The sequence below is a fragment of the Cervus elaphus genome, chromosome 20 (assembly GCF_910594005.1).
Source record: "Cervus elaphus chromosome 20, mCerEla1.1, whole genome shotgun sequence".
NCBI lineage: Eukaryota > Metazoa > Chordata > Mammalia > Artiodactyla > Cervidae > Cervus > Cervus elaphus.
Window position 1 is genome coordinate 106587171 of NC_057834.1, and position 27034 is coordinate 106614204.

The 27034-nt window shown below is 42.3% G+C and overlaps 1 protein-coding gene across 1 annotated transcript; it reads left to right on the top strand.

The window, feature by feature from the left end:
• The first annotated feature begins 1142 nt into the window (after positions 1–1142).
• On the top strand, positions 1143–26819 carry LOC122676978 (cytochrome P450 2J2-like). Its single transcript, XM_043876630.1, has 9 exons — positions 1143–1401; positions 5032–5194; positions 7934–8083; positions 8310–8470; positions 12609–12785; positions 15171–15312; positions 15664–15851; positions 21887–22025; positions 26297–26819. The coding sequence occupies exons 1-9, from the start codon at positions 1192–1194 to the stop codon at positions 26473–26475; spliced, it is 1509 nt and encodes a 502-aa protein (XP_043732565.1). The 5' UTR covers positions 1143–1191; the 3' UTR covers positions 26476–26819.
• The last annotated feature ends 215 nt before the right edge of the window (positions 26820–27034 follow it).

Sequence of the window (27034 nt, forward strand, 5' to 3'; positions counted from 1 at the left end):
TTGTACGTCTGGAAGTTCTTGGTTCACATAACTGTTGAAGCCTAGCTTGGAGGATTTGGAGCATTACTTTGCTAGTATGTGAGATGAATGCAATTATATAGTAGTTGTTTGAACCTTCTTTGGGAGGGACTGGCTGTGGGGGAAACTGAGTCTTGTTCTGGTGGGCAAGGCCATGCTCAGTAAGTCTTTAATCCAATCACTGCTGATGGTGGGGCAGTGTTCCCTCCCTGTAGTTTGGCCTCAGGTGGTAGGGGTAACAGCGATAATGGCTACCTCCTTCAAAAGTAGTTATGCAAGCATGCTGTGGCTCCCAGGACTATTTTAGTCAGTGCTCCTGACTCCGCAGCAGGCCATTGTCAACCCATGCCTCTGTCAGAGACTCCCAAACACACAAAGGCAAGTGTGATTCAGTCTCTTGTGAGGTCACCTCTCCTTTCTCCTGGGTCCTGGTGCACACAAGGTTTTGTTTCTGCCCTCCAAGAGTCTGTTTTCCCAGTCCTTTGGAAATTCTGTAATCAAATCCCCCTGACCTTCAAAGTCAGATTCCCTGGGGATCCTCAGTGTTTTTGCCTGATCCCCAGTTTGGGAAGTCTGTTGTGGGACCTAGAACTTTCCCAGCAGTGCAAGAACTTCTTTGGTATAATTGTTCTCCAGTTCGTGAGTTGTCCGCCTGGTGGCTCTATAGTGGGGCTAATGGTGATCTTCAAGGGGACTTAGGCCACATGCTGTGGCTCCCAGGACTGCTATTGCCAGAGCCTCTGCCCCTGCAGCAGGCCACTGCTGACTCATGGCCCAGGGAAGCCTGATGTGCTGCCTCCATGGGGTGGAAAAGATTCAGACAGGACTTAGGGACTGAACAACAAATTGGAAAGAGGAGAGGAAAAGGTGGGTCTTAGGGACTGAACAACAAATTGGAAAGAGGAGAGGAAAAGGTGGGTCATGGAAGGGTAAAGTGACCAGGTGCCAAGAGGAACAAGGGGCAGGGCTCACTTGAGTGGAGGGGGGGAGGGAGGAGGAGAGGTGGGGGCAGGGAAGGACAGAAGAGGAAGGGAGGGAGGGTAGGGTCTGACAGGAAGGGCGGGGCAGGGCCTGGACACAGGGCAGGAAAGGCGTTGTGCAGAGATTATAAATTCACAGGTGCGGGGACCTTCCTTGCCTCTGATTGCTAAAGAGGAACCAGACAGAGCAGCCATGCTGGAGGCACTGGGCTCCCTGGTGCCTTCCCTCTGGACCATGCTCCATCCTGGCACTGTCTTACTGGGAGCCCTTGTCTTTCTCCTCTTTGCTGATTTCCTCAAAAGGCAGCGCCCGAAGAACTACCCTCCAGGGCCCCTGCGCCTGCCCTTCATAGGCAACTTCTTCCAGTTGGACGTGGGGAAGGGGAACCTGATTCCTCAGCAGGTAGGAGTAGGTGAAAGTGTCCAAGTGCATCCTGACCCTGACCTTCAGGACCAGGGCCATTCTGGGTACCAAGGGTGGGAGCCTGGGGGTTCAGAGGCTAAAGTGGTCACCCAGGTACATCCAGCTATAAGCCTCTCTCTTCTCCTATGCAACTGGCATGATTCAACCTGTGCTTTGTAGGGATGAAATATTAACTGTTTACTATTTAAGTGTACTAGACAAGATGTGTTTTGGGGGTATGGTGGTGGTACAGGTTTATTGTACAAAAGATGAAGAGCTTCTTGGTCCATCTAGATGATGGAAAAGGTGTAAATATTGAACTGTAGCACTCAAATGAAGCCTCACATACTGCCAGGAGCTTTGTTGTTGTTTAGTCTTCTCCAGTACCACAGTTCAAAGGCATCAGTTCTTTGGCATTCAGCCTTTTTTGTCATCCATCTCACACATCTGTACGTGACTACTGGAGTTTAGTCATCTGCATATTTTCTCTCATGTCAGTGATCCTTGGATAGAGTATGGTTCAGAACCCACTCTGCATCCTCTGTAAATCTTTTTGATTGACCAAGTGACCCTTTGTCGCTCTCTCTTTTTTTTTTTTTTTTTTACTGGAGCCTCAAGTGTAACAGACACAATACATATTTTAAATCATTTAGTTATGTCTTTTTACATATTACTGGGGCATTCTATTTAGAGCATGATCACTTTGTCTTTTTAATATTATTATCCTTGGTTGGGGGAGAGGGAATGCTAAGCTTTCGCTCTTAGAGGTTCTGTTTCCCATGTGTAAAATGGTGATACTCCTTACCACTTTTCAACTACATTGCTCCCATCCCTACCAAGACAGAGCCCCCACCTTCAGGCTTCTCCATCTGCAATCACTCTCAAGTATTCACTTAAAAATGTCATCCTCTGCCTAGGTTTTCTTAGTGCTTCCTGCTCCTTCCCAGAGCTCATATTCCTAGAGCTCACTCCAGGATCCCTTCTTGTAGCCTCTTTCTACTTTATAGTCTTCTCCCTTCAGGGTTCCCTAACTGTGGCCACCCTGAATTCCTTAAAATTCCCTTCAACCCAATACTATCTCAAGAATCTATCCCAATACTAACCCTGTTTCCCTGCCTCTCAGGACAGGTACCTTCATGACAGGCAGCTCTGTCGTAGGTGGTTATGATGATGAAATAAAAGGAATATTCAGTGTTAACATAGCTTATAGTTGGCGCTCAACGAATAATAGGTCTAGTTCCCTAGGGATGCCTGGAAAAGTTTAAACACAAGCCTATATTACAAAGTTCAGATGCACATGACTTTACTGGTTTCTGGAAGAAGCACCCCATTGCTATTGCTAAGAGATAGAATTAGTATTTAGAATATTAAAGTCCTAACCTATACACTTTTTAAGAAATGTGTTGTTTTTCACGTATTGTGAAATATTCTTGTTTTCTTTCTGTTAATAATTTCCAACTGGAGTCCATTAGGGCAGAGGGCATACACTGTGTGATTTTCACCTTGAACAATTATGTAACGGTTGATTTTATGACCCATGATAGATACTTGAAACAATATGTCTTCTGCTATTGTTGAGAAGAGTGTTCTGTACTCTGTGTCAGGTAGACCTTATTAGATGTTTGTGTTGTTTAAGTGTGTCTGTACCCTTGTCTAGTCAAGGCTATGGTTTTTCCAGTGGTCATGTATGGATGTGAGAGTTGGACTGTGAAGAAAGCTGAGCACCAAAAAATTGATGCTTTTGAACTGTGGTGTTGGAGAAGACACTTAAGAGTTCCTTGGACTGCAAGGACATCCAACAAGTCCATCCTAAAGGAGATCAGTCCTGGGTGTTCATTGGAAGGACTGATGTTGAAGCTGAAACTCCAGTACTTTGGCCACCTCATGCGAAGAGTTGACTCATTGGAAAAGACCCTGATGGTGGGAGGGATTGAGGGCAGGAGGAGAAGGGGACAACAGAGGATGAGATGACTGGGTGGCATCACTGACTCGATGGACGTGAGTTTGAGTAAACTCCAGGAGTTGGTGATGGACAGGGAGGCCTGGTGTGCTGCAATTCATGGGGTCGCAAAGAGTTGGACAGGACTGAGTGACTGAACTGAACTGTACCCTTGTTGATTTCTTATCTACTAATTCTATCAATTACTTTAAGAGTCCTGATATCTGCAACTGGAAAATACAGGTTTGTCTATGTGTTTATTCAGTTCTGGTGTGTGTGTGTGTATTGTTGTGTTATATGTACTGGTCACTCAGTCCTGTCCAACTCTTTGCAACCCCAAGGACCTAGAGCCAGACATCCTGGAGTGTGAAGTCAAGTGGGCCTTAGAAAGCATCACTATGAACAAAGCTAGTGGATGCGATGGAATTCTTTACCATCTAAGCCACCAATAAATTTGGCAGCTCTTTTATGGCATACACACAGACATTAAAATTGCTATGTCATCTTGGTGAATTGGCACTTGGTGAATTGGCATCTTGATGAACTTAATTATTACATAATGTCTCTCTTTATCTGTGATGACTGTTTTTGCCTGAACTTTATCTGATATAACCACAACAGCTCTCCTTTGGTTAATGTTTGCATAGCATATGATTTTCCACTCTTTCACTTTTAGCATACTTCTATGATTATATTTAAAATGAGTTTTTCTATGTAACTTATAGGTCGGTTATTATTTCATTCTACCAAACTCTTTTAATTGGTGAATTTAGATCATATATATTTAGTGTATTTTTTGATGTGTGAATGCTAAAGTCTATTGTTTTACTATTTCTGTTTTTCACTTTGTTTTCTATTCCTCTATTTCCCCTTTCTACTCTTACTGTGAGTCACTTAAACATTTTTTAATGGATCCATTTTAATGGATCTGTAGTGTTTTTTAGTATATCTCTTTATATTCCGCTTTAAGTGCTTGCTGTAAAGCTTACAGGCTATGCATACATACATTACTGCCTCATCTGATATTGTTTCCATTTTAAGGCTGAGGAAACTGACTGAAATCTGTCAAATGATTTGCCTAAGTTATTCAAAATTGATAATGGTCAATAAAGGACTTGAACCTAAGACTATTTGAATCCTACACCCAATCTCTACTTAGGCTATCTGACTTCTCTTGATATCAGTTCAGTTCAGTCACTCAGTCCTGTCTGACTCCTTGAGACCACATGAACGGCAGCACGCCAGGACTCCCTGTCCATCACCAACTCCCAGAGCCTACCCAAACTCATGTCCATTGAGTCGGTGATGCCATCCAACCATCTCATCCTCTCGTCCCCTTCTCCTCCTGCCCTCAATCTTTCCCAGCATCAGGGTCTTTTCAAATGAGTCAACTCTTTGCATGAGGTGGCCAAAGTATCAGAGTTTCATCTTCAACATCAATCCTTCCAATGAACACCCAGGACTGATCTCTTTTAGGATGGACTGGATGGATGTCCTTGCAGTCCAAGGGACTCTCAAGAGTCTTCTCCAACACCACAGTTCAAAAGCATCAATTCTTCTGTGCTCAGCTTTCTTTATAGTCCAACTCTCACATCCACACATGACTACTGGAAAAACCAGCTCCGCACATCCTCCATCCAGGACACGAAGACATGTACATACCCAACTGTGACTCTTCTACTTTTTTTCAGATTGTGAAGAAATATGGGAACATTATTAGCCTGGATTTAGGTGTAGTTCATTCCATTATTATAACTGGATTGCCCTATATCAAAGAAGCCCTTGTCTACCAGGAACAAAACTTTGTAAACCGCCCCAGGATACCTCTTCAGAAACGTATCTTTAACAATAAAGGTAAGTTCCATGACCAAAATAAGAAGCATGTGTTTGATATTCCTGTGGTCTCTGAAAGTGCTTCCAACATTCCCAGGAACCAGGCCCCTCATAAAATCTCTGCCCCTCAAAGAAGCTGAGTGACCCCATTTCCTGTTGAAGTCACCTCCTCAGGGAACCTGGCCCAGTCAGCTCTAATGTCAAAGGATTTGGGAGAGGTGGCATCACCTGCATGAACTCATTCTGGATGCTTTGATAAATGAGTATCCTCATCACTCAGTGATGTGATGTGTTTTTTTAAGGAGAAGAAAGGCAATGCTGCATTCTCAGGCTCTCTTCTATTTTCTCATTCAAATCTTCAAATCTTTCCCCCCAGAAAAATATGTAGATCGTCTTGCTCCTACTGACTCTGTGATCCCTTCTTGTTTCTAATTCCTTATGCTCTATTGTTAAAGCTGTGCCTACAAAGTATCTCGAGTTTTCTGTCAATGGAAGAGTTTGGCATGAATACTTAAAATGATCATAAAATAAACTTGGTAAATGAACTTACATTTTAAAAAATCTGAATGAAAAACTAAGATCTATTCTTCTACCAAAGCACTCTTCCCCCCCCCCCCCAGTGGTTTGTCAATTCCTCTTTGAAATATTGCACCTATTAACTCTACATCCGTTTACTCTATGTCTATAATGTGAACCCAGTGCTTGGCTCTAGTTATATAACAGTGAGTAGAACGGACAAAATCCTTGTTTTTCTATAACTTACAAGTGATTAGGAAAGACAATATCAATTACACAAATAATTTAAGGCCTCGTTGTTATGAAGAGTAGGATTCACTTATGACAGATATCTAATCTAGTCTTGAGACTCAGGAAAAGCTAATAAAGTAAATGACAAGTATTAAAGTAAAGAAGCAATCCAGAAATCCGGTGAAGAAGCAATCCAGAATAGAATATGAAAAGTTTCTAAGGTGGGAAGAAGGACAGTGAACTGAGGAATTGAAAGGGGGCCAGTGTAGTAAATGCAGGGATTAAATGGAGATAATTAAGTGGAGATGAAGCTGGTGAGTGTGGCCAGAAACAGTTCATGCACGTTCTTGTTAAGGATATTGCTTTTTATCCAAATAACAATGGAGACTCCTGAATGGTTTCAGTAGAGGAAGGAATCACCATATTTACATTGTACGTTTTAGAGACTAATCTAAGCTGCAATATCAAGAATGGAATAAAAGTAGCAAGAGACTATGGAGTCTTGGAGGTTAGAGGAGGTGGTGTCCTGGATGAGGGAGGTAGCAAGAAATGATAGCACAGTAGGTTAGAAGAGGAAAGTGACTGTGAAGATACATGGATTTAAGCTACTCAGGAGGCAAGTCCAATAGGACATGATGACCTAGACAGAGGGAGAATGAGGTGTTGAGATAGACACCCAAATGGGTAAGTATAGGAAAGAAGGGACTTGTAAAGGAGGACAGGTGTTGGCTAGCCTGTGTGGGAAGTTGTATGGAGCAAACCATGAAGTCGCTCATTGATATGCTGAATGTGAAGCCAGGAGAGTCGAGCAGCAGGCAGTTGCGTATGCACCTGAAGCTGAGAGACAATAGCACATGTTGACTATCAGTAGATGTCATTTGAAATTTTGGCGTGGAGGAGATTTCCTAGAAATGGAGGATAGGGTAAGAAGAGAAGAGGCTTCAGACCTAATCTTGAAGAGCTCCATCATTTCAAAATTGAATCAAAGAAGGTAAGTTAACCAAAGGTATGATAATTTCTCTGAAGTCAGAGAATTAACAGAAAAATCTGGAGAGTGTGATGTTCTGGGCTCCATTGGCAGAGAGTGTTTCAAGAAGAAAGCATCTCATGCTGCTGAGACATCAATATGAGGCTGAAAAGGATTCTGGATTGAACAGTAGGAAGAGCTATTTCACTAAGGTGGTGGAGGCCAAAGGGAGATATTAGAAGGAGTTGAAGAGTGCAATGAAATGAAGAAATAAGAGGATGGTGGCCTCACCTGTGTTATAAAATAAATGCAGTTATATGGCACACATTAAGACATGTTCTTTTTTCCTTTTTCTGTGGTATTCTTTCTGCACAGTGTTCACATCTTTTTTGTTTTCTTGGGTGATTTATAAGATCTTTTATTATTTATTATATTTATATATTTATAATATTTTTATTTATTTATAAATATTTATTTATATTTATAATTATAAATTTATATAATTTATAAAATAAATAATTTATAAATAAATATTTATTTATTATATGTTTTATTATTTATAAGATCTTTTCTCCTTATGAGTACTGACTTTGTCTAATCCATAAATTCATACTTAGTATGTAGCATAGCAAATTCTTAAATGTGCTTATGTGACAAGTAATCAAAGTGTGGATTTTGGAGTCAGGAAGACTTGAATTTGAATGTTGTTCAGATGTTTACTAACTCTATGACCTTGTAGAGTGTAGTTTTTGCCCTTGAGCCTCATTTTTCTCATCATCAAAATTGGAAGGCTGATTTGGCAGTAATGGTTATACTTACATTAGAGAGATTCTATGAGTACTAAATTACATAATGCATTAAAAATGCTAATGTGCCCAGCATTGCAAGCAATCAGTAAATTCAAGCCATTATATCCATTGCTTAGGGATTACTTCTCTGAATAATTTTCAAGTGCCTTAAAGAGCTTCTCCTTCTTTTCATCTGATATGTCATCACCCATGGACCTTGTTGCCTTGCTTTTCATAACATTGCATTCATTTCCCCAGGCTTGATCAGGTCCAATGGCCAGGTGTGGAAAGAGCAAAGAAGGTTCGCCCTGATGACTCTGAGGAACTTCGGTTTAGGAAGGAAGAGCTTAGAGGAACGCATTCAGGAAGAGATCACCTACCTCATCCAGGCAATAGGAGAGGAGAACGGTCAGTGGGTCGTAGGACAGATGCAGGGACTGTGGTTCATGCTTTCACTAACCAGAAGCTTATCAATACCTACATGCCTGTCCTAGTACCAGCACTTTGTAGGGTCCTGGGGTCGTTGTCTTGGTGGTGGTTCTGTAGTGTTTATGTCACATATCATGTAAAGTAGACTTTTAGTGGAATGAGAAAGAAACCTATCTGAAGGCTCCATCTCTTCTTCTGTCTCCAGCACAGCCTTTTGACCCTCACTTCATAGTCAACAATGCTGTTTCCAATATTATTTGCTCCATCACCTTCGGGAAGAGATTTGACTACCAGGATGATCAGTTCCAGGAGCTGCTGAGGCTGCTGGATAAGGTCTTGTGTCTACAGACATCAGTGTGGTGCCAGGTAAAACAGTTCATATTCCATGTCTTGAAAAAAATATTGGGCTGATATCAGAATCAGATGAGATGGATTCACCCTTTCCTTTTTAGCTGAAATCTAATCTTTTTCAACACAAGCTTATTTGAAATCAATCTGTTGATTTTACTGTTTTGGGTATTATTCTTTAATATTTACTGTAGACAAAGAAAATTTCCAGCATTCATATAAAGTGCAAAACTTTACATGACAAACCATGTATGCACTTGTGTTTTTTTCCTTAAAAAACATAACATTGCCATCACTTTTGAGTTCCTCCTATCCATATCCTCCCTAGTTCCACACCTGCATGATCCTCACATGTGTGCTTCTATGCCTGGCTCTTCCTTGGTCCATTGCTTTGAGATTCATTTCTTAGTTGCTCTTCTTTTACTCTGCATAGTTTCCCACTGCATGAACATGAAACTGATTTTTATTCTCTTGAAAAACACTTTGGGATTGATGGACACTTGGGGATTTCCAATTTGGGGATGTTATAAATAAATCTGCCATGAGCATTCTTGTTCAGTCATTCCTGTGGGCACACACACTCATTTCTCTTGCATATACACCTGGACATAAAAATAGTTAAAGCTGTCGAAGTGGTTGTCCAATTTACATTCTTATCTACACATGATAGTATCAGTTTCCTAAACTTGTGAGATATGGATTTAAGGGACTCAAACCTCACCCCTTCCTTAGTAGTCCCCGTCCTCCCCTTTTGTCCTGCTAGGGTTTTGAGCCTGTCAAAACCTCTGCTCAACCCATTGGCCTCTCAGCCCCTTTACTGGATTTGGAAGACACTTCTAGGGGAAAATCAGACCCAAGTGTTGAAGTAAATGCTTGAGTATCTAGAGGAGGATTTACTTTCATTCATTTTTAACAAGCAACATTGCCTGAAAGTTTATGGACCCATCTCACCAAAACTGAATAAGTTAGCATGAATCCTAGCACAGTAAAGGAATATAGAATCTGCCTGCAATGCAAGAGACACTGGAGACCTGGGTTCAACTCCTGGGTCAGAAGGTTCCCTGGAGAAGGAAATGGCAACCCACTCCAGTATTCTTGCCTGAGAAATCCCGTGGACAGGGGAGCCTGGTGGGCTATAGTCCATGGGGTCAGAAGAGTCAGATATGACTGAGTGACTAAAAAAAATGAATCCTAGTACAGTAAAGGGGTATAATGAATGTGAGCTATTATAATTATTATTGTTAATGTTATTTTTGAAAAACATTCTGTATTGTCACCTCTAATCATGATAACCCCTCATTCAATAATTCCATTTTCTACTCTCTTAGGAAGTCTGGGACCTCACTGAGTACCTTGCTGAGTATTCCCACTGAAAAGAAATTCCTGGGATGGTTGGATGGGGTAGTAGGTCAGGGGTAAGGGAAGGGGTAACATGCAGATGTTCAAGCTGGTTTTAGAAAAGGCAGAGGAACCAGAGATCAAATTGCCAATATCTGCTGGATCATCGAAAAAGCAAGAGAGTTCCAGAAAAACATCTATTTCTGCTTTATTGACTATGCCAAAGCCTTCGACTGTGTGGATCACAATAAACTGTGGAAAATTCTGAAAGAGATTGGAATCCCAGACCCCCTGACCTGCCTCTTGAGAAATCTGTATGCAGGTCAGGAAGCAACAGTTAGAACTGGACATGGAACAACAGACTGGTTCCTAATAGGAAAAGGAGTACATCAAGGCTGTATATTGTCACCCTGCTTATTTAACTTCTATGCAGAGTACATCATGAGAAATGCTGGGCTGGAAGAAGTACAAGCTGGAATTAAGATTGCTGGGGGAAATATCAATAACCTCAGATATGCAGATGACACCACCCTTATGGCAGAAAGTGAAGAGGAACTAAAAAGCCTCTTGATGAAAGTGAAAGAGGAGAGTGAAAAAGTTGGCTTAAAGCTTAACATTCAGAAAACTAAGATCATGGCATCTGGTCCCATCACTTCGTGGGAAATAGATGGAAATAGACACAGTGGAAACAGTGTCTGACTTTATTTTTTGGGGCTCCAAAATCACTGCAGATGGTGATTGCAGCCATGAAATTAAAAGACACTTACTCCTTTGAAGAAAAGTTATGACCAACCTAGAGAGCATATTAAAAAGCAGAGACATTACTTTGCCAACAAAGGTCTGTCTAGTCAAGGCTATGGTTTTTCCAGTGGTCATGTATGGATGTGAGAGTTGGACTGTGAAGAAACCTGAGCACCGAAGAATTGATGCTTTTGAACTATGGTGTGTTGGAGAAGACTCTTGAGAGCCCCTTGGACTGCAAGGACATCCAACAAGTCCATCCTAAAGGAGATCAGTCCTGGGTGTTCATCGGAAGGACTGATGCTGAAGCTGAAACTCCAGTACTTTGGCCACCTCATGCGAAGAGTTGACTCATTGGAAAAGACCCTGATGCTGGGAGGGATTGGGGGCAGGAGGAGAAGGGGATGACAGAGGATGAGATGGCTGTATGACATCACCAACTCGATGGGCATGAGTTTGAGTAAACTCCAGGAGTTGGTGATGGACAGGGAGGCCTGGCATGCTGCTATTCATGGGGTCATAAAGAGTCGGACATGACTGAGCAACTGAACTGAACTGACTGACAATGCATTTTTAGAAACACAAAGTAGTTCAGCAACTGTGATAGACAACTGCACATACTTTATTTCAGTTAATTATTTAAACAATTCTTTAAGGATGAAATGAAGTATCCTGATGTGTCCAAGCAGATATTGAAATGTGTAAGCAAATCCACATAGTGGTCCACTGACTCTCCATTAGGTACACTAATGATCTCATGTGATTTGGTCATGAAAGTAATCCTGACACCCCAATGTCATGACAAATTACATCACCATCATTATCATCATTATTATTGTTCCCCAAATTTCTGAGAAAGCAGCAGAGCTAATAGTCAAACCCATGTCTGTTTCATTGTAAGTCTAGGAAATTTTCCATTATGTTGTGCTATCTATTTTATATCAGAAAGTATTAGAAAAAATATATCCAAAAGTCGCTTAATTTTATTAAAAATATCTTACCCACATGGAGAATACATCATAATGGGCAGATAATCAAATATATATCTATTTTTAACATAGGTGGCTAGCTAGCCAAACAGTGGTATTTTACACACACAAAAACAATAATATACACACATATGCTAGAGACAGGGCTTTCCTGGTGGCTCAGACAGTAAAGCATCTGCCTGCAATGTGGGACACCTGGGTTCAATCCCTGGGTCAGGAAGATCCCCTGGAGAGGGAGATGGCAACCCACTCCAGTACTCTTGCCTGAAAAATTCCATGGACTGAGGAGCCTGGCAGGCTACAGTCCATGGGGTTGCAAACAGTCAGACATGACTGTGCAACTTCACTTTCTTATGCTAGAGACAATTGCCATGAAAAAAAAAATAAAGCAAAATTAAGGGAGTGGGGAAAGGGTTCCAGAGGTGCTGCTACCTAGGGGATTATCAGGATGAATGAAATGAAAGGCTAGTGTTATACAGATTCCAGAGGAAGACCAATTGCGATTGAAAGAATAGCAAATGCAAAGGACTAAATACTGTCTTCCTTGACGTAATCACAGAGACCAATGGGGATGAACGAGAAAGACTAAAAGAGACTTAAGATGGCAGTGAGTTACAGCAGAGGAAGGGACAGGAGGGTGAGGGGCCAGGACACGGAGAGCTCCAGGCCAGGAGAAGGATGTAGAATTTGTCTAAACATCTTCAAAAGTCACAAGAATATTGAGGAATAAACAGTGAAATAATCTATTAAACTGTTAAAGGATCACTCAGGCTGCTCAGTAGAAAGACTGGGAAGGGAGTTAAGGAGAGAATCAGGAAATCTGTTGGAGGCTTTACAGAATCCAGGTAAGAAATGGTGGTGGTTTTTACTAAAATGCCAAATGCATGGAGCAGTGAAAAGTGGTTCAAAATTGGTTATATTTTGAATGAAGGGCTGAAACGCTTTGCCAGAGGGGAAAGAAGTGGATTGAGGCAAAGAAGATGAGTCAAGGATGATGCCAAGGGTCAAGTGTAAGTAAAGAAAAGACATAGAAAGTAGAACACTGTCTCAGCCCCTTGTCCACTTGACTGTTTTGTTTTCTCCATCAGCTCTACAATGTCTTTCCACGGATAATGGATTTCCTTCCTGGTCCCCACCAACAACTCTTTAGTAACTGGGAGGAACTGAAAATGTTTGTTGCCGATGTGATTGAAAACCACAGGAGAGACTGGAATCCTGCTGAAATGAGAGACTTCATTGATGCTTATCTCCAGGAAATAGAAAAGGTGAGGGAACCTGGGTGTTTTCCTGAGTAGTGTTCTTAAAGAACAAGTGAAAGGATTCTGGTTTCTTATGCTGCTGTGACAAATCACCACAAATTTGGGGGCTGAAAACAACCAGGGCCCCTTCCTCCATCTTCAAAGCTATTGATGTAGCTTATTCTCTGCCCCCATCCTCACATCTTCTCTTTATGTTCTACTTACTTCCCCTTATAGACTCTTGTGACTATAATGGTACACTGGGATAATCTAGAATAATCCTCCCATATCAAGATCCTTAACTTCATCATATCTGCAAAGCTCCATCTGTCAAAAAGTATTCGCCCATTCCAGAGATTAGGACATTCATATGTTTGTGAGTCATTATTCAGTCTATCACAGGGGAGAAAAACAGAGGCAATATTTCAGTGTGTACAAATATCATTAACTCAGAATTGATAATGAAGCCAAATAAAGAGTATTTGGCTTGTGTGCATGCTTAGTCACTAAGTCATGTCCAACTCTTTGTGACCTCATGGTCTGTAGTCCACCAGGCTCCTCTGTCCATGGAATTTCCCAAATAAGAATACTAGAGAGGGTAGCCATTTCATTCTCCAGGGGATCTTCCCACGTCTCCTGCATCTCAGGAGTAGCCCATTTGGCTTGAAATCTTTGGAAAGGCCAAATACTCCCTTTAAATCTATTCTATCCTCTACCCATACGTGAAAGATCTGTACACAAAGGAAAAAGAGGCATTGTTTTATTGTTACTTGTCAATACCTAGTCTCCTACACTTTTCTCAAGCTTCCCAGTACAGAATACAAAAGTGAAACTGAGTCTGATGTCCAGAGTTTAGCCTCAAGTGGGAGGGACTTTTGTCTTCCTCCCTCATCCCCATGTCATCCACTTTTCAGTATTATTTGCAAAAAGCAGGAAAAAGGCTAAATTGGATGTATATCCTTTAACACAGTGAACCCCCTGGTTACTGTTCATCATTGCGTCAGTGTCATCATTTTGGTCTCATTAGATTGTTTGTTCCTTCCCTGGAGTTGAAAGAACGATGCATTTTTTCTGTCTCCTCTATTTCACCTAATTGTTATAGCATTCATAGAAGCGTTGATTCCTCCTGAAAGGAGACTGCACTTGCTATGAGGTGTGCAGTTGTGGACAGCACACAGGGCATCACTGACACATTGAAGCTCCCGGAGGAAGGTGGTAAAGATGCTGGAGTGCCTTTCAGAATGGCCATTGGAATCAGAGATGCTTAACTGGGGAGACCTGAGAATTGTACTTTAGTAAAATACATTTTATTAGTTCTGGTGTCAGTAAAAGCATTTGTTGAGGATTTGTTATATTCCATTTCCTACTCACATAATCCATAATGCCACTTGATGGGTGAATATTGTTATTTCCATTTATGGGAAAAGCAATTGAAATAGAAACAGGGTTGTGTGTGTGTTAGTCACTCACTTGTGTCCGACTCCGCAATCCCCTGGACTGTAGCCTGCCAGGCTCTGCTGTCCATGAAATTCTCCAGGCAAGAATACTGGAGTGGGTTGCCGTTTCCTTCTCCAGGGGATCTTCCTGACCCAGGGGTCAAACCCCAGGCTCCTGCATTTCAGTCAGATTCTTTACTATCTGAGCCACCAGGGAAGCCCAGATAAGTTGTGGGCCTTAGTTCAGGGCTGAAATTAAAGCCCTGGAGGTGTGGGAGTTGAACCCAGGGCCTCATGCATGCTAAGCACAAGCTCTACCACTGAGCTACACCCCAGTTATAGACACAATTAGTGGTTTAGGAATTGATCTAGTTGTACACATAGTGAATGCTGTGGCTAACGTTGGAACTGAAGGCTGTTTTTCCAGTGTAATAACACGTGTGTGTATGCAGTCTCTTAGTTCTGTCCAACTCTTGTGGTCCCATGGATATAGCCCACCAGGCTACAATGGACAGAGGACTCTGGCAGGCTACAGTCTAAGTAATTTTCCAGAGTATGATGGGCTACAGTCCACGGTATTTTGCAGACAAGAATACTGGAGCAGGTTGCCGTGTCCTACTCCAGGGGATCTTCCCAACCTAGGGATCAAACCGGTGTCTCTGGTGTCTCCTGCATTGGCAGGCAGATTTTTTACCACAAGACCCAGGATAATAATAGATTCTCCCAAATTATGGTAGTAAAATAAATTAACTGACCCATTTTCATCCATCAAAAGTAACAAAAGCTTCCAGCACTTGAGCAGGAGGATGATAATGATACTGCAGTAATAAGTTTCTGCATCCTGGGATGGCTAAAGGGAAAGTCATTTCTCCTAGAGGGAGGAGGTGTCTTCTTCCATATTCTCTCTTGAGTGAAGCTCCCTGTGCTGTGGCAACTTAGAATCATCTGAAAAGTCAATAATCACTATGCTTTCTAGCATAAAGGCAATGCTACTTCAAGTTTCCATGACGAAAACCTCATCTACAGCACCCTGGACCTCTTCCTTGCTGGAACAGAGACAACTTCAACCACCCTGCGCTGGGGGCTGCTCTACATGGCCCTGAACCCTGAAATCCAAGGTGAGCACATCCATGCATGTGCCTGGATCAGGTCAGAGTGCTTCCATACATCAGTTCTTATAAATCTTAATGTTCCTAAAAGGAAAGTTGATTTATCCTCACTAATAAGATGAAATTAAGGCTCAACAAGTTTCAGGAACTCGCAGCAGGAATGTTGTTGAGCAAGAGTTCGGTGCCAGATTTGTCTCACACCAGGGCCCACTTCCCACTCACATACCTCCCTGAGGAGCAGTCTGGAGAGCTCACTATAGCGTTAGCCATTTTGATCCTGGTTATTCCATTCCTTAGCTTAACCAGGCTTAAGGAAAATTATGGAATATTAGAATGATACAGCCTCCTCTTATCTCCCAGAAAAAGTCCAAGCTGAGATCGACAGGGTGCTCGGCCAATCACAGAAGGTGAGCATAGCAGCTCGAGAGTCCATGCCCTACACCAACGCTGTCATCCACGAGGTGCAGAGAATGGGGAACATCGTCCCCATGAACGTGCCCCGGGAGGTGACAGTGGACACCACCCTGAATGGATACCACCTGGTCAAGGTAATTAGAGGCTCACTCACAGCCTCAGATCTCCAAGCTTCTATTTTAAATGGTGTGAATCTCAACTGGAAAAGTGACATGTTTTCTTCTCTTAGGGAAACACTTATGGGGAGAGGTATTTTTGCTGGTGGAATACTAGATTTTTTTCTTTCATTTGGGATCTTTAGAAGATTAATTCAAATATAAGTTAATAGGTGTTTTGGAGGAGAAGGGGGATTCCTAGGTAAATATGTTTATTCAAAGACTGGCTTTTCTTTGCTACGAGATTGCTCAGTGTTCTTACTCCGTGATGTGCCTTGTGAATATTTCTGGGGATACAGCTGCAGCAATTCTCAGACAGACTTTGCTAGAAGGTCCTTTCGTTTGCCTTGGGAGAGCTTCTCACAGGATAGGGACCTGCCAGACTTATGTTGAAAAATTCTGCTTCTTAATCCTGGGGGCAGAAAATGTTGAATTATGAGGGACATGTGGGACCACTTGAACCAAAATCACATCAGTACTGGTGTTTCTAACATAATATCCCCACAGGTATTGTTTCCAGCGTTAACTCACAGTCCCTTGATGGGACTACCTCAAAAGGGAAAAGAATCCAAGCCTGTGCCATATTAAAATAACACAAAAGAGGAGAAGGAAACCAATACTTCCTTGGTTCCTAAAGCAGTCAGGACTATATATATTCTTTCAAAACGTCTGATTCAGTTCTCAGAATAATTCTGCTATCCTCATTTTACAAATTTTATATCCAGGCTCAGAGAGTGATTAATCTTGTTTAAGAATTCTCAGTTACAAAGTGACAAGAGTTGGGTTCCAGAAACAGACTTGTTCTGAGGCCCAGGCTCATCCTTGTCTACACCACGTTCTCTCTATAGGACTTTGACTTTAGAAGAGTCTCCCTGCAATTGTTCTCAGTGGTTCTCTGTTAAATTCCGTGTTCACAGAGGAAATTCTGCTCGCCCTCTGCCCTGCTCTCTCAGGGTCTCAGCAGACAGCTCTGCTGTGCCCCAGTGTCCTCTCTGCACACCGCACATTCACAGTCTGCTTTCTCACCGCCCTGGTCCATCTCTGGGGATGCATGCAGTTGGTCTGAGTCCCTGTGTGTGTGGGACCTGGGGTTGACCTCAAGGAAAAAACACAGGAGCTTCTCCCGTGGGCTCCCCTTGGGCTCTGTCCCTACAGAGCCAGTAAATGCAGCTATTCCTGCAGCAACTGCATTTCCGATTTTCTTGCTGATTGACTATCTTGTGTGTGAAATATGAGGTCTAAAGGTTTTCACAGGTGATCTTTGCATATTCACAGCAATATATTTAACTGCAGAGAACTATCCTAGTTCAAAAGATTCATTCCAACAGATTTTTTCTGATGTAATGTTCTGTGAGACCCAGGGAACCAACTAAAACTGGTTTTTATTTTATTTATTTATTTAATTTATTTTAATTTGAAGATAGTTGCTTTACAATATTTTGGTGGTTTTTGCCATACATCAACATGAATCAGCCACAGGTGCACATGTGTCACCCTATCTTGAACCCCCCTCCCACCTCCCTCCCTACCCCACATCTCAGGGCACCTGCTTTCTGTGTCCTGCTTCATGCATCGAACTTGCACTGGGCATCTATTTTATATATGGTAATGTACACGTTTCAATGCTATTCTCTCAAATCATCCCACCTTTGCCTTTTCCCACTGAGTCCAAAAATCTGTTCTTTACATCTGTGTCTCTTTTGCTGCCTTGCATATAGGATCGTCATTACCATCTTTCTAAATTCCATATATATGCATTAATATACTGTATTGGTGTTTCTCTTTCTGACTTACTTCACTTTGTATGATAGGTTCCAGTTCCATCCACCTCATTAGAACTGACTCAAATGTGTTCTTCTTTATAGCTGAGTAATAGTCCATTGTGTATAGTACTACAACTTCCTTATCCATTCGTCTGCCAACGGACATCTAGGTTGCTTCCATGTTCTAGCTATTGTAAACAGTGCTGCAGTGAACACTGGAGTAAACATGTGTCTTTCAATTCTGATTTCCTCTGTGTGTATACTCAGCAGTGGGATTGCTGGGTCATATGGCAGAATGGAACTGGAGGAGTCAACTTTCCTGACTTCGGCCTATACTACAAAGCTAGTCATCTGGACAGTATGGTACTGGCACAAAGACAGAAGTATAGATCAATGGAACGAAATAAAGAGCCCAGAGATAAGTCCATGGATACCTTATTTTTGACAAAGGAGGCAAAAATATACAATGGAGAAAAGACAATCTCTTTAACAGGTGGTGCTGGAAAAACTGGTCAACCACCTGTAAACAAATGAAACTAGAACACTTTCTAACACCATACAGAAAAATAAGCTCAAAATGAATTAAAGATCTAAATGTAAGACCAGAAACTATAAAACTCTTAGAGGAAAACATAAGCAGAACACTCTCTGACATAAATCACAGCAAGATCCTCTAGGACCCACCTCCCAGAGTAATGGAAATAAAAACAAAAATAAACAAATGGGACCTAAGTAAACTTAAAAGCTTTTGCACAATGAAGGAAACTATAAGCAAGGTTAATAAAGCAGCCTTCAGAATGGGGGGAAATAATAGCAAATGAAACAACTGACAAAGAATTAATCTCCAAAATATACAAGCAGCTCATGTAGCTCAATACCAGAGAAACAAACAACTCAATCAAAAAGTAGGCCATAGAACTAAACGGACATTTCTCCAAAAAAGACATGCAGATGGCTAATAAACACATGAAAAGATGCTCAACATTACTCATTAGAGAGATGCAAATCAAAACCACAGTGAGATATCATCTCACACCAGTCAGAATGGCTGCCATTAAAAAGTCTATAAACAATAAATGCTGGAGAGAGTGTGGAGAAAAGGGAACCCTCTTACACTGTTGGTGGGAATGCAAACTGCTACAGCCACTATGGAGAAGTGTGGAGATTCCATAGACTGATTTTTAATAGCAACTAAAAAGTCACCCTGGAGGATGTCATGTACGGTGCTTCTCCACAAAGCCCTGATACGGAAGCTCTGAAGCACTGGTTGCCAGGCTTCAGGAAGCACCCCTCTATTAGCAAGTGAAACTGACTAAAAACAAGAGAAAAGAAGATGAGGTAATGGATGCTGAGGAAAACCAGGTGCATGACCAAGGATACACAATGAAAGTGATCCTCAAGTTGTGTAAGATTTAGGTCCCACAAAGCTGGCCTGGTTGATTAGCTCACGATGATGAAATAGCAGGACGTCAATTTAACTCTTCTTATGTAAACACAAAAATCACAATTATCTACTGGGTACTCAGTTGCTCAGTCATGTCAGACTCCTTAAGACCCCAGGGACTGTTCCCCACTAGGCTTTTCTGTCTATGAGATTTTCTAGGCAAGATTACTGGAGTGGGTAGCCATTTCCTTCTCCAGGGATCTGCTGAATAACCATTAACAAGACTGCTGAAACGTACCAAAAAAGACACCAGTGGGAATTTGCCGTATGACTCAGGGAGCTCAAACTGGCGCTCTGTAACAACACAGAGAGGAAGGATGGGGTGGGAGGGAGGGTCAGGAGGGCAGGGACACGTGGATACCTATAGCTGATACATGATGTATGGCAGACACCCAACACAGTATTGTAAAGCGACTATCCTTAAATTAAAAATAAATAAATTTTTAAAAGGATACCCTTCTGAAAGAGACACGTGCACCCCAACGTTCATTGCAGCACTGTTTGTAATAGCCAGGACATGGAAGCAACCTAGATGCCCTTCAGCAGACAAATGGATAAGGAAGCTGTGGTACATATACACCATGGAATATTACTCAGCCGTTAAAAAGAATTCATTTGAATCAGTTCTAATGAGATGGATGAAACTGGAGCCCATTATACAGAGTGAAGTAAGCCAGAAAGATAAAGACCAATACAGTATACTATTGCATATATATGGAATTTAGAAAGATGGTAATGATAACCCTATATGCAGAACAGCAAAAGAGACACAGATGTACAGAACAGACTTTTGGACTCTGTCGGAGAAGGCGAGGGTGGGATGTTTCAAGAGAACAGCATGTATATTATCTATGGTGAAACAGATCACCAGCTCAGGTTGGGTGCATGAGACAAGTGCTCGGGCCTGGTGCACTGGGAAGACCTAGAGGGATCGGGTAGAGAGGGAGGTGGGAGGGGGGATCGGGATGGGGAATACGTGTAAATCCATGGCTGATTCATGTCAATGTGTGACAAAAACCACTACAATATTGTAAAGTAATTAGCCTCCAACTAATAAAAATAAATGAAAAAGAAAAAAAAAAGGATACCCTAAATCCAAAGACAAGAGGAAGCCACAACAAGATATCAGGAGGGGTGGAACTGCAACAAAATCAACTGCCATACCCACCAGGTGCTGTGCTCAGTCACTCAGTCACGTCCTTTCTGTGAGCCCATGGACTGTAGCCCGCCAGGCTCCTCTGTCCATGGGGATTCTCCAGGCAAGAATACTGGAGTGGGTTGCCATGCCTGCCTCCAGGGGATCTTTCCAATCCAAGGACCAAACACAGGTCTCCCACACTGCAGGCAGATTCTTTACAGTCTGAGCCACCAGGGAAGCCTATCCGCCAGGTGGGCAACCTGCCAACTGGGAAGCAATTATACTACAGAAGTTCTGCCACAGTAGTGAAAATCCTGAGCCCCAAGGCAGGCATCCCAGCCTAGGGGTCTGGTAACAGGAGGAGGAGCCCCCAGAGAATGTAGCTATGAAGACGAGCAGATTCTGATCTCAGGAATTCCACAGGGCTGGAAGGAGAAAGGACAGTCTTGGAGGGCACACACAAGACTGTGTGCACACCAGCACACAGGCAAATAAAGCAGTGGCCTCATAAGAGGCTGGACCAGACCTGCTGCTAGTATTGGAGGGTCTCCTGCAGAGGCAGGGGGCAGTACAGCCCACAGCAGGGACAAAGACTCTTAGAGTGGCAGCTCCAGCAGGCACTCATTGGCATGAGGATGCCCAGAGGCTGCCATACAAAGAGGAACTTTGTTTGGAAAATATTGGGAACAAATGACAAATTGAGAAACTGAAAGAGACGTGATGCAGTAAGCATGCAGGCAGAAGGCTGGTGACTCAGAGTGGGCAGGTGATGTGCCCATAATCAGAGATGGAAGCCATTGAGGGGTATCTATCGAGGTCCAAATATGGCGGGGGGATAGGAGGGACATAATTAAATCATGTCCAAAGCTAACTCAGCTTTCAATGTGTCCAGCACATTGAAGGGGAAAGAAAGGATATGGATGTAGTTAGGACTAATGTAGGAGTGTGGGCAACCAAGGTAGTAACTTGGACCAGGCAGTGATGGACCTAAAATGGAGGTGATAGAATCAAGAGAAATTTCAAGTAAAATTGACCAGCCTGGTGAAGGACTGGATGAAGGCAGAATGAGGGAAAGGGAGGCATTAAGGAGGACTCCTGAGTTTCTTGCTGCATACCAGGAAGGATAATGGTTTCTTCCACTCAGTGATGTTGTTCTATTATTAAACTTTCTGTGGAATTTACTAGATAATGGAGGGAAGAGAATGGGAGAAACTTAGACGAATGAGACATTTTTCATGCTGGACAAACTGCCATAGTTACCACTTGAGTAAGCAGCTGGGTCAGTTTTGGTCTAGAACTGCCTGCCCACTGTCACATTATTCATATATGTTTCATACATGTTCTTTGAAGCATATGTGTTCTCTCCCAGGTTCTCCACTGACAGGTCCCTGCAGAGATCCATTCTGCACTAAGAGCAATCACACTTCCCGCATAAATTCCCAGCAGATAATTCCAGTCCATCACTGTAAGCTGTCCTATGGCAAAAAAAAAAAAAAAAAAACAACAACAACCGTGCTAGGGATTGGGTTCAGAAGGTGGTGGGGTGGTGAGGCTGAGGGAGTTTAGGGTGCTGTCAGCCCAGGTGTGGGAGTGCCGGAGGACTGCCGCCCCTCTGTACATGTATGTTGTGTGGGTCAAGTCTTGCCTGGGTCTCTTCTGCTTTCTCCAGGGATCCATGGTCCTGACCAACCTGACTGCACTGCACAGGGACCCTGCAGAGTGGGCCACGCCCGACACGTTCAATCCAGAGCACTTTCTGGAAAATGGACAGTTTAAGAAAAGGGAATCCTTTCTGCCTTTCTCAATAGGTGAGTAGTAAGAAATAGGACTGTGGGAACCCAGGACTCCTCTGTCTGCCCTTGCGTACTCTTCTCCTTGTGATGCTTTACTTTAGTTGGAACGTCTCCTGATAGCCCTGCCCAGCATGACTCACTCTTGTTGTGGTTGCACCTCAAGAGTCCCTGGGCTGAGCATCCCCAGGACTCATGCTTTTACTTCCTAAGCCCTGGCTTGACTCTGATGGAGATTTCAGCTTCACACTGTTATGTCCCTGCCAACGTGGGGACAGAAGCTTAGCCTCCTCCTGTTACCCACAAAGAAGGTTGAAACCTTACCATCTGAGTAGAGTTTTACGTGTTCCAAGATCTTTTTAGGACCTCCCACTCACAAAAATGTAAAGTGAATAACTAAGAAAGGGATGGGGGAGCTGCCAGTAAAGGGGCTGATTGTCATTACGGGCATCACAAGGGACTCAGTGCCATGGACTTAGGTAGATGAGATTCTACTCTTTAAGATCTTCCTGAAGAGATCTTTTTAAATTTTGCCTTTTTAAATTCTAATAACCCTTTACAAATATAGTAACATCATTCACATGGTGCACAACCTGAAATGTATGAAAGAGAATGCAGGGAAACTCTCTCTCATATTTCCAAGGCAGCCAGTTCCAAAAGTTCCAAAATCTCCAAATGTTTTAACTCATAACTGTGAAATGAGTAACAAAATTCTTCATATGTACCAGATAATGAGTTATGTATTTTGTTGAAATCGTTTCAAATAATTTCCCAAATCCTTAATTCTATAAATGTTTCCTGAGCACCTGTTGTGTGTAAAGTATTCATTCCTAAAGATATGAAAAATGATTCAGTAGACAAAAAGACCATGCAACTCTCATGAACCATTTGTTCCCCTGTAACCTTACAAGGTTAAAATTTGAATCACCACTTTGGGTATAAAGAAGGTAACTGAAGTTTAGCAGGGTCAACTATGGAATATACAGTCATAAAAGTCATGGGGGCAGTCCTAGAACTGAGTGTTATTCAGATTTATCCAATACTAATGCCCGTGCCTCTTCCTAACAGTGTCTCCTAAAACAATAACTAAATGCTACACTGAGTTGACATTCTGAAATCCATAGTAGCTTTCTTATCATTAAGTTAAATTAAATACAGATTAATTTTATGTGACAGTATCATTTTGCTGATCATGCCACAAAGGCACAGAGAGGAAGGGTCTGGAATTTGACCCCATGTAGGCATGATCCAGAGCCCAGGCTTTCCTGCTGTAGGACACTGTCCTGAGTGTATTTGAACTCATTCAATTAGATCTTCTGTGTCTTTCTTCTCCAATTCTGTGCCACTTTTGCTTACACTGGGCAAGTCACATTCTAATCTGAAAGAAGAAATGAGATGTAAGAAAACCTTCTAGTCTTCCTGTCTATAAGAGCTTCAGATTTCCTATTATAGTACAAAGTTTTAGCTGTTTTAAGTGTTATAATTATTCTCCCTTAAGTTTTTGTTGTTGTTGTTGTTGTGAGAGTTGTAACACACCCTTCCAATTACAGATTTTATTTGCAAGGAAATTATTTTATTTAACATGTACAGCAATCCAGTTATTAACAGTTCGACAGGAAAGAAGTCAGTATTTCCTTTCCCAATGTAAAGAAATTAGGATTTAGAGAAAGCTGTTTCTTGTCCAAGGTCATGTGCCCAAGGAATTGGCAGAAAACAGCCTAAGACTCATTTGTTGTTGGTTTTTTTTTATTTTTTTTGTAAAGTAGAGTTGATTTACAATATTGTGTTACTTTCAGTAGTAGAGCAAAGTGATTCAGTTATACATATATATTTATAAATGTATATATGTGTGTGATCTTAGCTGGGCTCTCTTGCCTGTGTAGGAGGTCAGATGACTGAAGACTGATCTAGGACTACCTCGGCTGGGTCAGTGGGGCTCTTTTCCAAGTTTCCTCCTCCAGCAAGCTAACCCCAATGGGTGTACATGCAGATGACAAGACCCAGGAGGGAGGAAAGCACACAGTGCCTCCCGAGGGCCAGGCTGGGAACTGGCAACCATCACTCCCACTGCGTTCCAGGGCCCAAGCAGGTCATACTATGAGCCCCTGTTCAAGGGAAAGGGAAACTAGCACAGTTTTTAATGGGAAGGGCTATGAAATCACATTGCAGATGATGTGGGTACAGGGTGGGGGTGGGAATTGGAACAAGTGTTGCAATCAGGTAATATCAGTCTTTCTGCCTGAGAAGAATGAAATTCATAGAAGGTAAGCAATTTGGGATTTTCCTCAGCTGTGGCAGAATGCAGCCTACTTAAATAGAGTAGGAAACAGAAACCTGAAAAATGCTCTAAATCAAAAAGTCAACACTACTATTAGGTTTTTCTCCCACCAAACTCCATTTCGGGCACAGTTGCTTTGACTCATTCTTGATCCAGCACTTTGTAAAGAGAGCTTCCTTGAAGAATGGGGTGTGGAGAGCTCCCTCCCTTCTCTTGGAGAGGTGATCAGGTGTGGAATTAGAACACACACACAGTGAGGGCAGATGGCAGAGGTATTATTGCAAGCATATTTTTTTTTCTTTTGTTTCTTCATTTAAGTTTTTCCCTCTTGATGCAGCAGAGCAACAGACATCTTCATGAAAGACAAGAGGCTGAGTCCTCATTTTTCAAAACAATCACTGAGTCATAGGAGACAAGAAGAGAAAGACCTTTTTTCAGAAACCCTAGACCAATTCTCTCATTCCTAGTGAGGTGATTGATCTAGTTATTTAGTGGGAGCACCAGGGAGAAGGTCCACATTTCCCATAGTCCAGAATGAAGTTGTAGAATCAAGTAGCTCTCCTTTTCATGATTTTGAAATCAAATTCATGTCTCCTGTATTACTCGTATCCTTGTTCAGCCATATAATGTAGTTAGGAGATTATTTTACAAGTTTGACAACTGAAAATGGTGTAGGTTGGTGAGACTATTTACTCATAGCCCAGAACTGGTTACTGATGAAACAAACACTGTAAACCTGGACCCTTACTCCTCTGTGGGTCCATTTTTGTCACAAATCTGGATTGCTCGAGGAGAATTTTCAGTATTTACAATACAGCTGGTTTGGTACCATTTGAACAAATTTCTTCATTTGATTCATTTTTAACTGATGTCCTCACTGTACTGTTCTATTAGTGATACGTAAAGAGAGCAGAGAGAGGGGAACAGAGATGATTAAGAACTGCTAGTGGGAAACACAGGCACAAAATTATATAAAAAGGACATAATTCTGAAGCATATTTTGATTTATTAAACACATTTGCAGGCATTCTCTAATCTTATTTTTCAACAACTGCTTACAGGCAGAGGACAAAATTGAGGCATACATACAATAACTATTTTTGAAGAATATTTCATGACATGGGGAAAAACCAAGGTAACAATAACAATGCCCAGAATTAACTACAGAGAATAATCCCAGTGATGGGTGTGCAGGAGAATCTTTAGAAAGACAGTGAGGAAATATGTCCAATGTTAACAAGGGTTTTGCCTGGATTATGGGATTACAAACATCTTTTATATCTTTATACTTCTCAGACTTTTTTTTTCATTTTTGCAGTGAACATGTATTAATTAGTGAGAAAGTAAGTCATTAAAACACCCACAAGAGAGATAATGGAGACCAGAGAAGGGTATTGTAACCCAAGTGGGGAGGAGGGCATCATGAAGGGGAGGGGCTGGGGGAAGCCTGGAAGAGATGGTGCAGAGGTGGGATGAGATAGGGTCGGCCCTGCACGGGGAGCCCTGGCAGGGAGATTCCCAGTCACGATGGAGGGAAACATGATGTAGAGAGAACATGCCTCATACTTGAGAAGCCTTCATCTGATGTTCACTTTCTTATACTTCTCAACAGTTTTTTTTTTTAATAATGATTGAAAAATATTAAAACAGAATTTTGCTTTTTGTCTGCTTTTGTCATCATCATTTCCTAATGGATTTTTGAAAGACTTTAGGCTAGACGCCATGTGTAGGTCAACCCAGCCCCTCTCTTGTTCTGTCCACAGCCTGCATCTGCACCCTGTGCCTTACCATCCTGACCCCTGAAAGTGCTGAGCTCTGCGATTGTAGATTCACTTAACTGGGCTTAGGTTTACAAGGTGGTTGCCATGAAATAAGCCAACTACATAAAGGCCCAGGGCCTATCAGGCTCTCACTTTGCTCGGGTTTTTTAAGACATGGTAGAAGATTTCAGTCCTTGTGAGATACAGTCACCATCTGAGCAGGTAACTCATCTCATATTTTTGTCTTTTAGGAAAGCGGATGTGCCTTGGAGAACAATTGGCCAGGACTGAGTTGTTTATTTTCTTTACTTCACTTCTGCAAAAATTTACCTTCAAGCCTCCAGCGAATGAGAAGCTGAGCCTAAAGTTCAGAGAAAGCCTGACCAACTCCCCAGTCAGCTACCGCCTCTGTGCTATTCCTCGGGCCTGAAGTTGTCAAGACAGGGAGGGGAAGGAAAGCAAGAAGAATGGGCCTGTCCCCCACCCCAAGGCAGGACGCCTGCTCAGAAGTGAGGGAGCAGCATCCAGTGCCTCTAGGACAGGTCCCAGGAACTGGACTCAGAGGAAACTGGATCCAAACCCCAGCTTTACCATCTCCAGTGGGGCCTTGGGCAAATCAGTTGTGAGTGATTTCATTTTCATCTGGGAAATATAAGTTGGAAAATGATTTCTTCTGTAAAAGAAAAACTAATGCAAAGATCAGAGGAAATAAAGGGCTTTAAATGGCTTGGAACCCATAAAGCACATCATAAAATTCATAGTTGTGATCTACCACCTTCTGTGTCCTTCTTTAGAAATTTGCTTCTGGCTTATTGAGATGGCCTGGATCAAAATGGTGCCAAATGGTGGATAAGAGTTAGACGTTGGGCCCTGGGCAGCCATGGAGGTCAGCCAGAAAGGCCCTCACACTTGGTAGCACTGGGCAAGCTTATCCTGCTTCTCCCTCAGACTGGCCCCTGGGAAGTCAGCAGGGCAGGTAGATTCCTGAT

Excerpts from the sequence above, each read along its gene's own strand:
- LOC122676978 (XM_043876630.1), top strand. The coding sequence starts at position 1,192 with ATGCTGGAGGCACTGGGCTCCCTGGTGCCTTCCCTCTGGACCATGCTC. Across the intron at positions 8,084-8,309 it reads GGCAATAGGAGAGGAGAACG|CACAGCCTTTTGACCCTCAC; the intron begins GTCAGTGGGTCG and ends TTCTGTCTCCAG. Across the intron at positions 22,026-26,296 it reads CTTTCTGCCTTTCTCAATAG|GAAAGCGGATGTGCCTTGGA; the intron begins GTGAGTAGTAAG and ends TTTGTCTTTTAG.